The sequence below is a fragment of the Eublepharis macularius genome, chromosome 10 (genome assembly GCF_028583425.1).
Source record: "Eublepharis macularius isolate TG4126 chromosome 10, MPM_Emac_v1.0, whole genome shotgun sequence".
Taxonomy (NCBI): Eukaryota; Metazoa; Chordata; class Lepidosauria; order Squamata; family Eublepharidae; genus Eublepharis; species Eublepharis macularius.
Window position 1 is genome coordinate 50,607,108 of NC_072799.1, and position 15,181 is coordinate 50,622,288.

At 47.2% G+C, this 15,181-nt stretch overlaps 1 protein-coding gene across 1 annotated transcript in view; it reads left to right on the top strand.

The window, feature by feature from the left end:
• Window positions 1-362: 362 nt before the first annotated feature.
• NAA15 (N-alpha-acetyltransferase 15, NatA auxiliary subunit) overlaps window positions 363-15,181 on the top strand; it is a 61,252-nt gene continuing 46,433 nt past the window's right edge. Inside the window, exon 1 of the mRNA XM_054990184.1 lies at window positions 363-750. Coding sequence (XP_054846159.1) covers window positions 697-750 — 54 coding nt within the window. The 5' untranslated portion in view covers window positions 363-696. The remainder of the gene's footprint in view (window positions 751-15,181) is intronic.

Below are 15,181 nucleotides of genomic sequence, written 5' to 3' on the forward strand. Positions count from 1 at the left end.
CTCGCACCCACTGAAGCGGATTCCCAAGTTTAGCATAGAAGTGCATTATTCTTTAGGGTTGCTGAACAGGACGAATACGACCCCCCCCCCCCCTCGACCTTTCAGAGCAGAACTGCGGGCGAGGACACTTTCTATTTTAGGCACAGGGCAGCCCTCAAGCAAACGCCTCGAAGCTCGCCGCAGCCATCCCATCTGAGCACCCCTGCCTCGCCCGCATGCGCAGTGCCTGTACAGCGGCCGCGAGGGGAGGGGGAAGCGACGGGGCTCTGGTTTCCCAGCCGCCTCCCAGGGCCTGAGGAAGGGAAGAGAAGCGATGGGGTCGCGGCGCATGCGCTCGAGGCCGGGTGACCCGGCTGGAGAAGCCCTCGGTGGCGGCCATTTTGGCGGCGCCTCCTCTCTCCGGCCTGTTCAGCTACCACGTGAACTGCCCGCCGCCTGGGGCTCGCTGCGGGGTAGGGTAAGCGGGCGCAGACGGGGCGGCTGGCAGAGGCCGCGCGGAGCGGAAGGGCGTGGAGGGAGGCGGCGGCGGCGCGGCAGCGAATCTCGGCTGTGCTGGGGGCGGCGGCCTGGCGGGGAGCCCCTCCTGGGAGTTGGCGACAGTGAGAAGGGACCTGACGGACCGGTCCGGAGTTCGGAGCGGTAGCAGCAGCAGCAAGGAGCGACGGCGGCAGGAGAGGAGGCATCCCAGCGGAGACGATGCCGTCGGTGAGCCTCCCGCCCAAGGAAAACGCGCTCTTCAAGCGCATACTGGTGAGTGAGGGACGGAGGCCGCTCGGTCGGACCGGGTTGCTTGCGAGGGGCCGGGATCGGCTTGCGGCTCCTGCCTCCCTGCGGGCCAGTCCCTTTCGGGAGGCGCAGGCAGACGCGCGCCCAGCCGGGGGCTCTGCTCCCCTTCGGCCTGACAGACGTCCCGGGAGAAGTCGGCGTTCCTCGTTCTAGAGCCTCCCGCTTCTGTAGAACGCGCCGGGCGTTCCTGACCCGGAGAGGAGGGCTGCTTTGCTTTGCTTTGCTTTGCTTTGAGAAAGTGGGGTCGGGGAGGGAAGGAAGAAAAACTGTGAGGGGCCAGAGGAGCTGTAGCTTTTAGGCTTCCTTCTGTTTTTCCTTCTGAGCTCCTTATTCATTGTAAGCGTTTCTGTCCAGACATTTAATTAAAGGGAGAGGTAAACATTCAGCAACTGATTTATTAGTCCGTCTTGAGTCTGCAGTAATTGCTTTTAAAAGTGCCTTGGCGGACACTCCCCACCCCCTTCCCGTCTGCACAGCCTGTCACTTATTATCCCAGCCTACCCTAAGCTCCTGGAAATTAGCAGCTCCTCTTGTAACTAACTTCAAGTATAAGTTCAAAGAGGGGGTGGGGAGGGAATGTGAGTGTTTTGCTAGTTCTTCGTGTCTTGTTTTTAATTACTGTAAAATAGGCCTTGGTGGCCCGGTTTCTCATTGTGCTAATGAAGCAAATCTCCACTTTTATGTTAACTTTGTAAAAAGTACACAATCTTCTGAGTTGAGAATGTCTGTGAAATAGTTAAATTGACATAATATGTAATTTGTTACTTAAACAAAATAGAAATGTTTGGAAAGTTGGACTAGGTTTTTTTTTTTAATAACATAGTTTGAAATCATTAGGAATAGAAAATCTAAGTCCCCAGTATTTTTGTTTAGCAAAATTAGGGTTGGTTTACTTAGAAAGCAATTGATGTAGTGGCAAATTGTGAAAATATTATTGGAAATGATTGGAAATAGTCAAAACTATTAGAAATGCATAATATTACCCACTTAAGACTTAAAAGCAAGTAAAATGTTTCCCTGAAATTTTTAGAGCCCAGCATTATATTGTCTATCTAGTGTTTAAGATTTAAGATTTAAGATATATATTATTTTGTTGTCTTTAATACAATGTATAGAGCCAAGAATACTGCAAATGTTTAGGTTAATTAGTGGCACAGTTATTATGTTACAGATCACTTGAGCCACATAGAGATGTTGGCCTTTCTGCTACTAGTGTCCCCTTACAAACATCTGTTAATATTTGTTTGGAACAGTATTTTTTTAAAAAAAACTGAAGAGTAAATCTTGCATTGTTCTGAAGTTGCTGAAGTATTTGACGTTGACATGTTATGTATTAATGAATAGTAAATCATACAGAGCAACACTTTTAAGTGCTGATCACCTCTTAGTTGCACATACACTAGATAGTTCCCAGATATTTGCATGACTGACATACAGTGCTCCATGAAGATAATTGTAACATAATTATATTCTAAACAATATGAAACTGATTAGAAAAAAGTTTCTTCTAATTCTTTATCTGTGATCCTGCTTTTGTATTTTATGTGAATGTTTTTAATGCATAGAGAGCCAGTGGTGTAGTGGTTGGACTAGGATCTGGGAGGCCCACGTTCAAATTCCCCTCTCTGCCATGAAAGCTCACTGAGTGATCTTGAGTCAGTCACACTTTCTCAGCTTATCTTACAGGGTGTTGTGATGCTAAAATGGAGGAGAGGAGAATGGTGTAAGCTGTTTTGAGTCTCCTTTGGTATGAAAAGCAGGATATAAAATAAGTAAAAAAAAACAAAGATGCATAAACTAATATATTTACTTGAGTTTTTACTTTATTCTTTCTTTAAAATGGGGAGCACCTTACATCTGGTGCTTCCAAAGCTCTTCCATTCAGGCACTAATCAGGTCTCTGCCTGTTTAGTTTTAGCAATGCTATTGGGTACTCTCAGACATTTGCCCGTGACTGAGATAGGACTTGGGCCCAGGTCAGTGTTGAATCTCACCCACCGGATGACACAAACTCATTGTAAAACTAGAGAGTGATTATTACTCCATTGTGGTCACATCTCCTTTGCAATTGGGAGTAGGCTTTTGGAACAACCTGTTAGACATAAGGTGAGGAAGTTAATTTAACGTTTCTTGCTTGTTCCAGCCTGCACACATTTCAGTACTATTATGCAAATAAACAAGTCTGTAAAATTCTTTTATCAGGCACATTTAAGGGACTCTCCTGGATAAGTTGTTCTTAGGTTTCTAAAACCTGTTCAGTTGTGAATTTGAGTTAAACAAATGCATCCCCATTTTAAGAAGAGTTGTCATTATTCTATTCACATTCACTTAATGTCAGTGACTTGGATTTAGACCCATCTAAACAAACAATGTGTAGTTTGGCTTTCCACCTAATTCTAGAACTTCTCAGTTCTTTGAGGAATCTGCAACACAGCATGTCAGTATGGCGCATGGGACAAAGCATAGCAACCCTGCCTTCACACATTAGGCATTACCTAAATGTTACCAGCATACATCCCTAAGTAGGAATGCCTTGATATGTGTAATCCTGTACCCTAACTCCTCTTTTCATAAAGTAAACATTGTGTATATTGATTATTTTATTTACGTCATTTATAGTCCGCCTTTCTCACTGAGACTCAAGGCGGATTACACAGTATGAGGTTAATACAATCAGTATCAAGTAAGTACATTTCAATACAGTACCATAATGCTGAGTGTGAGGAGGTAAAGTACACTGTATATTCAACTGCTACATATTAGCCTGTTAAATGCAAAAAATGCAATCAAAACAAAGTCAAAATGGACCATTAGCATTGCATTATCCTGGTTGAACTATCAAATATTTTACTTAATTGTGAAGGCAAAGGCTGATAGGATGATATTTAATAATAGAGGAGGGAGATAGTTCCCTTTTGACCACATGACCAGCTCCAAGTCTTCTTGGATATCTCTAGTGCTCTGGATCCTTTTCAGTTTGGATTCAGACCAGGTTGTGGGACAGAGAAGGCTCTAGTAGCTTTAGTGGATGATCTCTGTCTGAATATAAACAAAGGCCATGCCTCCTTATTGCTCCTCCTGGATCTATCTGCAGCCTTTGATGCAGTAGACCATGCCATCCTATTGGGGCATTTAGAGACAGAATGCCTTGGAGTGGTTTAAATAATTTCTCATGCAACAAACTCAGAGGGTTGCTGTCAGAGATCAGCTATCTCCAGAAAGGGAACTGTCTTACAGGGTTCTGCAGGGCACAACCTTATCTCCCATGTTGTTCAACTTCTGCGTAAAGCCTTTAGGAGAACTCATTCACAGCTATGGAGTGGGATGTCATCAGTATGTAGATGACTCCTAATTCTGTATCTCACTGCCCAGATCACCACAGGATGCAGTAGAAATCTTGGGTCGTTGTTTGATAGTTGTGGTTAAATGGCTGAAAACGAACAAATTGGAATTGAATCTAGACAAGACGGAAGTGATGTTCATTGGGAAGGCAGAGGAAAGACATTGCACTCCTCACTTTTTTTTAAGTAATATTTTTATTAACATATTAAAATCAGTGAACAGAGTTAACAAAGAACAACAAAGTAATAGTTAACTATATACAATTATGTACAGGAATACTTAATCACGATTGGTTATAGCTTCGAACAAGAAAGCACTCCTCACTTTTGTTGGAGTTTTGTTTGACCCTTGCAGATTCAGTTAAAAACTTAGAGGTTATACTGGATCCATTGCTACTGCTTGAATAGCAAGTTAAGGCAGCTGCCAAAATGCTTACTACAACCTCACTCTAGCCTGGAAGATTGCTTCCTACCTCAACACAGCTGATCTGGCCACCTGGATCCGTGCTATGATAACATCAAGACTTGGCTATTGTAATATATTATATTGTAATGTATTATTATTTTATTATAAAAGTCTGCCAAGAAAAAGTCGTGATGCAACGTCCCCCAGTGGGTCAGTAATAACTCGGTGCTTGTACAGGGGGACTACCTTTACCTTTTACCTACCTTTAATGCATTATACATAGGTCTCCTGTCTGAGTCAACTAGGAGACTCCATTTGGTACAGAACGCTGCAGCTTGACTATTATTGGGAGTGAGCAGGAGCATGAATATTACTCCCATTCTACAGGCGCTCCATTGGCTACCTATCAGTTACTGGGCTCAATTCAACGTATTGGCTATTGCATACAAAGCTGTTCATGGCCTTGGTTCAGCATACTTACAGGAACGCCTCTCTCTCTCCACAGCAGCTTTGCTCATCTTTACGGGGTGCCCTGCAAGTGCCACCCTGCAGATGGGCAAAATCAACAGCTTCCTGTACACGTGCATTCTCTGTGGTGGTATCCACCCTATGGAACAGTTTTCTGAGGAGCCACTCACCTGGCTTTCCAAAAATTATGCAAAACTAGATCATTCAAGAGGGCTTTTTTACTCAGATAGGAGGGCTGTACTGTACAAGGTGGTCTCAAAAAGATGCTTCACTAAAGAGATAAGGGACCATAGACTTCACTGTGTGCTGTTCCCTTATGTCCTATCTGTTGCATTAAGTATGATCCTACTAGGTAGTTCTGTGTTGTTTAATATCAGTTTTAGAATTGCTTGTGCTCTGTTTCAGCGTTCTGTCAACTCCATTGGATTTTTGCTGATGTTATGAGTGACTTTGCAAATTTGCATTTATATACCCTATGGCATTGTTTATTGAAATGTCCTTGGTATTGACTGTACTAATCTCACACTGTGTAATCCACCTTGAATCTCAGTGAGAAAGGCGGACTGTAAATTACATAAATTAATTAAATAAATAAAATTATCTTGAGAAGAAAAGTATCATTTTCAGTTTTTCAGGAATGATTGGTGTGTTTGGTCTCTCCATACTTAGCTGCTTGAATAATTCTAAGTTAATCAAGACAGCTTCTGCACAAACCAGAGGTTATATTGTGTACATATTTATTTTAGGAAGCTTTGTTACTTGCATTTGTTGAGCTATTAGTCATGATGTATACTGTTATGAAAGGTGTGCTTCTGAACAAAGGATTTGCAAATCTTGTTATTTCTTGCTATTAGATTTCCCTACTTAAAATCAGTTATAATAACCACCTACTACCAAGGGATTGTTGGCCAGTTTAAGGTGAAGTGGCAAGTTTCTCTTTGACAGTGTGTGCGTATATCAGTAATGGTTGCATTTCACATTCAGAAGGCTACAAAGCCTGATTGTCTGCTGAATGGATGGCCATCTGAAATAACTTGTATTAATCCAAATAGACATAGCAGATGGTGCAAAACTTGCCTTCTTAGTATTATTTTCTTATTGTAGTATGTTGTAGCAATAGAGGCTTTTTGTCCTGTCAAATGTGTCCGCATAAGAGGACTGTATTGCCTGAATAGTGAAACTGCTACTGTGCCAATGTGTGTCGGATCGATACTGCCTGCAAGGTAGATTAAAGAAGTGAGGGCAAAAGTAAAGAACTCTCCATATTAAAAAAAAAACGTTGAAATTAATGATAATGGAATTGTGTTCAGTAGGCAGCATCTTTTGTTGCAAAATGTCCTATAATCTTTGTGGTGTCAAGGTATGTAACTACACCGCCCCGCTTCCCCCCCCCCCCCAATATTGTATACCATCATAGAAAAGTGCACATTGGCAGTCAATTCACCTGCTGTTAAAATAGCTGTTAGAAATACTGCTGCTGACAAAACATTGTTTTTCCATGCTGTCTTTTATGTGCTTGAATGTGGAAAAAAGAGAGGAATTATCCATTTCTTCAGAAATTATCCGTTCCATAAACAGATTTCAGTATATGATCGGATTTTAAAAGAATTTGCTAGTGTGATTGATGCATAAAGGAGGAAGGTGAATAATTCTAGGATACTTAAATCATTATTGTGCTAATGGAATGATCTTGTACAACACAGAAGAGACAACATTTTTAAAATTTAAAAGAATTAGAGCATTGGTAGGAAATTAAAACCTAGTAATGTGATGACTATGTATTAGAAACTGATCATGTTGAAATACATCATCCTCAATTTTTTGATGCCCAGAAAATGTTTTGTTTATGCTGTGACAAATGTTGGCTGTACTTTTGTAGTAGCAGATTTCAGTAAATCCTGCTTAGCTATCTTACTGCATTTTCTTTCAACGGGATAACTTGTCACTGGCACATTAGTCAATAGATTGAAAGGCACAATGTCCACTTCAGTTAGAATTGCTGCATTAGAGGAAATGATGGTCTTCAGATGGTGATGAGAAATGCTGAACAGAATATATGAAGAAACATGTAGTCTGTTGTACTAACTTAACTCAAAAGTTAGTGCAGCTGAATTGAGTATGTTCAGTTATTAGTTTGTCCAATCAACTACTAAAACTGTATTTAGTAATTAATAGTGGTGTGTATAAGTCCTTATTCCATGATTATGTACTACATAAACTTTGTTCCACAGTGGATTTCCTTGATATCCCTGAGGTGTACAAAAAGACAAAGCCTTTAGGTACCACTAATTTGATTTAGCTTACACAGCAGTTAACCCTTTTGTAGTGTGAAACATCAGTGCTATATTTGTAACTTGCTATGTTCAGTAGAATCCTAAGATTTGCCTCCCTGCTGGCGCCCACACACCCGCCGAGCTGTGGCGCTCCTCATCCCCTCCCAAAGGACTTTCATGGGAGAGCTACACCAGCGGCCGAGCCTGGCAACGGCAGTGAGCTCACAGCAGGAAGTGCATGCCCCCTGTCTTCCTGACAATCCTGCCAGCATTCTCCAATTGCTACACCACCTCTCTTGAAAGGCCTGTGAGTGGCAAGCAAAGGTGCAGTCAGCACAGGGACCACAGGTTGCCATGATTGCGGTGCCCATACCAAGTTACATGACTTGGAGAAGCCCTCGGGGGGGGGGGAGTCCGGCTGCCAGTGGGGCAGGCCTCCTCATTCCCTTCCAGGGCCAGGCAGGCCGTTGAGGCTTCACTCCCTCGCAGATGGGACCCTATGGGGCTGCCTGTCAGTGTCACTCTCCTCCCCTGGAGAGAGCGGGTGCTCAGGGCATGAAGACCCTCCACAGTCATGCTTACCATGACCCCACAGAGGCACTTGGCCCAAGAGGGGCCCCATACGCGGGCAGGGGGAGTTGCTCAGCCAAGCGGCAGTCAGAGTGCAAGCCCACCCCCTGCGTTTGGCAAGGATCAGGCCGGCAGCCGATGCACCACTCACTTGGAAGGTTCCCTCCCTTGATTGCCACAATGGATCTCTTTATGCAGATGAGGGGAGCTTCCAGCCTAAAACTTCCATCCACACTGAGGAAGTGGTTAGGAGCATGTCAGGCTAGCGGATGCTGCAGCCATTCTGGGACCTCCTGCTGCTGCTGGCTAGCTTCCCCATACTGGGGCAGAAGGGCTGCTCACCATGCCTGAAAAGACCTTTTGGAGATGGCAGGTGGAGGGGAAGGGAGCAGAAGTCTCATCCAGCCCAGGCAGCCCTCGGGTTATCTGGGCTTGTCCGATTGTGACTGTAAACACAGTAAATACAAAGAGCAGGCGTATGTTTTCAGTACTGCACACACGTGTTCTATCTCTCCAGATCAATACTCCACATGGAAGAACTCATCCAACGGGACTGCTGGCCCCTCCCACCACCTTTTCTTTTTCTTCAGTTCTTTCTGGGTTAATGTTCTCGGTCCAAATGGACTGGCAGCCAGCCACCTGCCCAGCCTCCCACTCTCATTGATGAATAGATAGGATTCACTAAGGGACATCCACCACCCATGATCCCCTCTAGGAATTGCCATCTGCTCCCCCCCCCCCAACACACATGGCACAAGGACTGCCCCCTCCCTCGATCTATGGGCCTCTGCCTGGCTTCTCAGATGCCATCACCACTGTCGGAGAATAATAGTTCTCTGTGGCGCCCCCCCCCCCCGCTAGACACACACAGGAAACACTCCAAGTCCCATCCAGCTGCCTGCAGTGAATCTGAGGAGGAAAAGAGAGTGAATCTAAGTGGGGCTGGGGCCTGCAAGGTGCCACTGGACCCCTGCTCTTTTTGGCAGCAGAGCCCCACGAAAGTGTGGAGGCACCTGGAGCCTCTTCAGGGCCACCTCATCCTTACCAGAGAGGGGGTGACAGAGCAGTCCTGTGGGGGCAGGGAGAGCTGCTGTCATCCACAGGCAAGCAAACAGGAAGGAAGGAAGTTGTCATTTGGAACAGACTTTATTGAACTGCCAAAAGTGAAGAGGATGTCTGAACATGTGTTCCCAGCTTCTATTGCCTGGGAAGGAAGCTACGTCTGTCTGCTCAAAAATTGGAGCCAGAAGAGCCATTCCTTGTGCTGTTTCTCAGGAACAAGGTTGAGTTGAGGGCTGCCTTGGGAACCATTGCTGGGGTCTGGAACAGCCATGCTCCTTGGCCTGCCTTATAGGTCACGACTTGCCTGAAAGGGAAACAGAGACATGTGTGGCAAAGGAGTCCCAACATGGGCAGCTAGAATCCCCCCTCCTCTGAAACAGCTGTGTCAAGTGCAGCTCCCTAGGTGGCTGCCTCTTGGGCAGGCATGGGTCATGCCAGCCTGCAGGCAAGGGCCACAAACAACCCCACCGGTGATCCTCAACCACAGAAACCAACGTTTGGGTGGTGAGGCTATAGGAGGGGCCAGTGTGAACAAGCAAGCCAGAGTAGCCAGCTCGTCAGCTCCTTCTTATCTGTTGGTGTGTCCTCACCCCTCCCTGAACCAGGACTCAGGATGGGTTACCTGTACAGGAACTTGAGAGGGGGTTGTTAATCAGACATTTGGAGCTCAGCTCTCCTCCTGTGTGTGAGTGTGAGGAACACCCTGATTTTCGCCAAGTCCCCCTGCACATTTTTGCACTGCCACTGTGAAAACTCACCAGGCTGCTGCACCATCGTAGGAGTTACAGTGGTGCAAGTGCAAGATATGCTGTCGTGCCTCCTAATCGTCTTCCTAAGCAATTCCCACCCCCAGGATAGAGATGGTTGTGTTGAAAAAAATGTCCTGTTTAGTTGAAGGGTCACTTTAACCCCCTCGATCAGTCACTATGACAGCTAGCTACTGAATGTTGCGTGACTCCCTAGATGTGTACAAAAATATAAATTATTACTGTTTACATATTATGTTCGGTTTCAGTTCTTGCAAACTGAACTGGTCTTGCAAAGTGTTAGTTGTTACTAATTCTTAACATTTCCTCAAGCACAGCCTTCCAGACGTTTCCTATCCCCACAATATCGTCCATGGTTAGAGCTAGTGCATAATTAAATTGTATATATACTCTCTTTGTAAATATCCTGCAAATCAAACTGAGGACACCTTGCAGGGTTTAAAATGTTGGCTGTTGTTGACCCCAGTTTTTTTATATAGGAGCTTTTATTTCTGTACAAGAAGTTATTGTAACATAGGGAGCCATCTTCAATCAAATCACTAATTTTTCAACTTTGTCATTGGGCTCTGACATACTTAAGTGGTTCATGAGTCCAGTATGTTTTAACAGCAAAGGGTTAAGTAAGATCTTATCTTCTCAAATCCAGAAACTTGGCAGCATTTGGTTTTAGAGATTGTGCCCAACACTTACTGTATATTTTCCACCTGCTTCTTCAAATGGTATTCCTATATGTTATCTTCATTTTCTTCACTCATTAAGTCTTATTAAGTTATTATGAACAGTAATTTTGTTTATCTTCCTTGCCTTAAAATTGGATTGAGGTCCACTCCCTTTTTTGCTCCTACTACTAGTGTTGTAATGGATGGCATTATGACCATGATGGAACAATACATATGACTTTAATGGCACCATTTATGCAGTTTGTCATAAAGGGTAAAAAAAGTTAGTCCATAGCTAAATGCTAAAACATTGAAATATGTTTTCAATATATTGACATGTGTCTCTACATAACATGATTGAGAAGAAATGGCAAATGAGACTGTTACATGTCTTCAGTCTTAAACTTCTCAAAAAGGATTACAGGTACACTATACAAGGTTGAACGTTATTTGGTCTTTTTGCTCAAGTTAATTGTGGCTAGTGGTAGAAAAACAGGGTTTCTCACCTGTAACTGTTGATCGTCGAGTCTCCTCTGTGCAGACACACATTGGGACTGCGCAGGCGCAGGCCAGCCGCAGAAAGGATTTTTCTAGCTTTTAGAGATGTGAAGGGGACGTTCGGATCCACCGCGCATGTGCGCCAGTGTTCCCGCCAATTTCGAATGTATATATATCCGAACGTCCCCGGCATTCCCTCAGTTCACCTGAGCCGCCGGAGAAAATCTTAGTAACCAAGCACTCACAGCGGGGTAGGTGGGAGGGAATGTGTGTCTGCACAGAAGAGACTCGACGATCAACAGTTACAGGTGAGAAACCCTGTTTATCGTCTTCGTCCTTCTGTGCAGCCCCACATTGGGAGAATAACTAGCATCTCACCAATGGGGGCGGGTGTGAGTGTCTACTTGAACAAAGAATGCAGGACAGCCGTGCCAACAGCTGATTCACGCCGTGCATTCACGTCCACAGAGTAGTGTTTGATGAAAGTGTCTGCAGTGGACCATGTTGCAGCTTGACAGACGTCCCGGAGCGGCACTCCTCGCAGGAAGGCAGCAGAAGCAGCTTGCGCTCGAGTAGAATGAGCAGTAACCAGCAAAGGGCATTGGACTCCAGCTTGCTGATAAAGTTTAATTGTAGACACAATCCAGCGAGAGATGGATTGGGCAGAAGCAGGTGAGCCCTTGCGAGGGCCAGAGTAACACAAAAACAGGGCAGGAGACTTCCTGAAACATTTGGTGCGATGTAAATAAAACAATAAAGCACGTTTTACATCCAATGTGTGTAGTGCCCGTTCCCCTGGGGATGACGGTGATGGAAAAAAGGAAGGGAGGAACACTTTTTGCTGCAGGTGAAACTTAGAGACCACTTTGGGCAGAAATTCCATGCTAGTGTGGAGCATGACCGTACCAGGGAAAAACTGCAGGAAGGGAGGGTCACACCGCAGGGCAGACAGCTCCCCAACACGTCTAGAGGACGTGACTGCCACCAGAAAGGCTACCTTTTGTGCGAGCAAAGGCAAGGGACTGGTGGACAGGGGCTCAAAGGGCCAGAGCATCAGTTGGGAGAGTACCAGGGACAGGCTCCACTGAGGAATCGGCGGGGCCCTAGGAGGGAAGGTCTTGAACAGGCCCTTTAGGAACTGCTTGGAAAGCCAGTGTGTAAAAACGGTCTTCCCATCAATCTGCTCATGGAAAGCAGAGATCGCAGCCATGTGGACCTTAATGCTCGAGAAGGCAAGACCCTGTGAGCACAAATATAGGAGGTAGTCCAGAATGATAGGTAAGGGGCAATCAAAGGGAGAAAGCCCCTTGGGGGCCAACCACCCGGAAAACCGGGACCACTTCCTCTGGTAGGACAGCCTGGTTGATAGCTTCCTGGCATTCAGAATGACCTTAAGAACCTCTGAGGAGAGGCCTACTCCGGAGCACACAGGAGCCAGGCGGCTAGACTCAGAACTGCCACATTGTGGTGCCTGACTCCGTCCCTGATTAATAGGTCCGGGGCAGGTGGCAGTGCCAGGCATCGTCCCTGCGAGAGGGAGAGCAAGAGAGGGAACCAATCCTGGCGAGGCCACTTTGGGGCAGTTAGGATACAGTGGGTGTTGAAGGCCCTAACCCTGGAGAGGACCTTGTGCATGAGCGGGAAGGGGGGAAATGCATAAAAGAGCCCTGGGAACCAGGGTATCTGAAAGGCATCCCCTAGTGAGTGACGGCCAATTCCGGCCCGTGAGCAGAACAGCGGGGCCTGCTTGTTGTGGGCCGTTGCGAAGAGGTCGATGAGCGGTGTACCCCAAGTGCGAAAAACCAGGTGGAGGTAAGCCCTGTTGAGGGACCACTCGTGTTGAGGCAGAAACACCCTGCTCAGCGTGTCCACTGCGGTGTTGAGCTCCCCTGCAATGTGAACGACCCTGGGAAGGACGTTGTTGACCATGGCCCATTTCCAGAGAGTCGTTGCTTCCCTGCAGAGCTTGAGCGAGACCATTCCTCTCTGCTTGTTGAGGTAATAGCAGGCCGTGGTATTGTCCGACAGGACCTGAACCCTCCTGTTCCGAATGGCATCTGCAAAAGAAGCAAGGGAGTAACGGATCGCTCTAAGCTCTAAGAGGTTAATATGCATGTTTGCCTCAGTTGGAGACCAGATGCCTTGGGCTGAGAGCTGCCCACAGCGCCCTCCCCATCCCAAGTTGGAGGCGTCAGTAAAGACGGTGACCCCTGCCAGGAAAGGGCCAAAAGGACAACCTTTGGACAAGTTCTCAGGGACAGTCCACCAAGCCAAGGACCGCTGTATCACCCTGGGGATGGAGAACTTCTGACGCTGGCCCATAGTGAGGGGGTTATACCTCCGGACGAACCAGTTTTGCAGAGGCCTCATATGCAGGCGTGCGAAAAAAACTACCCCTGTGGAGGAGGCCATAAGGCCTAGCAGTGTCTGAATCAGGAGGGCAGTTTGAAAACGGTTGTGCAAGAAATGATGGGCTAGGGAGGAAAGCCTGGTCAAGCGATCCGGGGGCAAGTAGGCTCTGCCCCGCGGTGAGTCGAAATGGACCCCTATAAACCTAAGGGCTGTGCCAGGAGTTAGGATAGACTTATCCCCATTAACTACCAAGCCCAACCTAGCCAGCACAGACAAGGTGAGGGCAATATGGGCCTGGAGAGTGTCAGCTGAGGGTCCCACCAGGAGCCAGTCATCCAGGTAAGGGTAGATAAAGCATCCCCTGGACCGTAGATATGCCACCACGGTGGCCATGCACTTCGTGAAAACCCTGGGTGCAGAGGCCAGCCCAAAAGGCAACACCGTATATTCATATACAGAATCCCCATAGACAAACCGCAGGTACTTCCTGTGGCCCTCAAAGATGGAGATGTGGAAGTAGGCGTCTTTCAAGTCTAGAATAGCTAGCCAGACGCCTGCTTCCAAGAGCTCTATGACCCGTGCCAGGGTCAGCATCCGAAATTTCTCAACCTTCAAATAACTGTTGAGGCCTCTAAGGTCCAAAATGGGCCGGGACCCTCCATCCTTCTTATCTACGAGAAAATATCGTGAATAGAATCCCCAAGGGGAAGCAGCGACATTGACCACCCGGACAGCACCTTTGTTCACCAACTCCATAACATTATTGTGTAACACAACATCACAACATGGAGAACAACGGGGAGGGAGAGAAGGGGGGGTGCATCAGCAAATAACAATTTGTAACCATGGGACACAATAAACAGGACCCAAGTGTCAGAGGTAACAAGCTGCCAATAGGGCAAAAAGGGCCGAAGCCTGTCCAAGAACCGGGCAGTAGAGAGAGAGTCCTTGGAGGCCAACTGGGAAGCATTCAGGCTTAGTCAGAAGACAGAGGGCTTCTGCACAGAGGTCGATGGTTTAGGCGAGGAGGGCTGCTGCCTGCCCTTGGACCGGCCGGAGCGCCTTGATGAGTGACGCTGCTGGGCCGAGTAGGACCGGTGGCCATAGGACTGGCCCGAGAAGAAGCGCCCTTGACGCTGCTGGTAAGGTTGAAAAGGGGTCTGGTAGGATCGGAACCGACCATAACGATACCTCGGACCCGACGGCTGAGCTGAAGGGGCGACTCCCAGGGACTTGGTGGTCTGCTGATTTTTCTTCATCAAGGAGAGGGATTCATCTGTCTTCTCCGAGAAGAGCTGGGGCCCCTCGAAGGGGAAATCCTCCACTTTCGCTTTCTTTTCTGGCGGCAGGGCCGTGGACCGGAGCCAGGCGTGTCGACGCAGGACCACCGAAGTCGCCATTGTTCGCGCCGCAGAGTCGGCGGCGTCCTTGCCAGCTGTCATCTGCTGTTTCGACAGCTTCATGGCCTCGGCCTGAAGGGCCTTAACCAGGTGGCGGCGATCCTCCGGGAGGTCGGAGAGGTAAGAGGACAGCCTTTTCCACAAGAATAAATTATAGGATCCCATTATAGCTTGGAAATTCGCTATACGGAACCCCAAGGACGCGGACGAGTACAGCTTCCTGCCCATGCCATCCAGCTTCCTGCCTTCTCGGTCCGCCGGAGCCGAAGAGGAACCGTAACGGAACCGAGCCTGACCTTCCTCCGCCACGATAGAAGAGGGCTTAGGGTGAGTGAAGAGGTACGGGCAGTCGTCCTGCTTCAGGCGGTAGTACCTCTCAACCTTCTTTGCCGTCGGTGGCAGGGACGCCGGTGTCTGCCAGAGCGCAAGGGCATTGTCAACAAAATCCTCCACAGGGGGGAACACTACCGACGCGGGGGACCCGGAATACAACGCCTCTAGCAGCTTGCTTTTGGGCTTGGAAGTCGTGGAGGAAACGTCTATCTCCAGCGCAGCGGCCATCCTCACCATCTGCTCGGCGAACATTCTGTAGTTGTCGT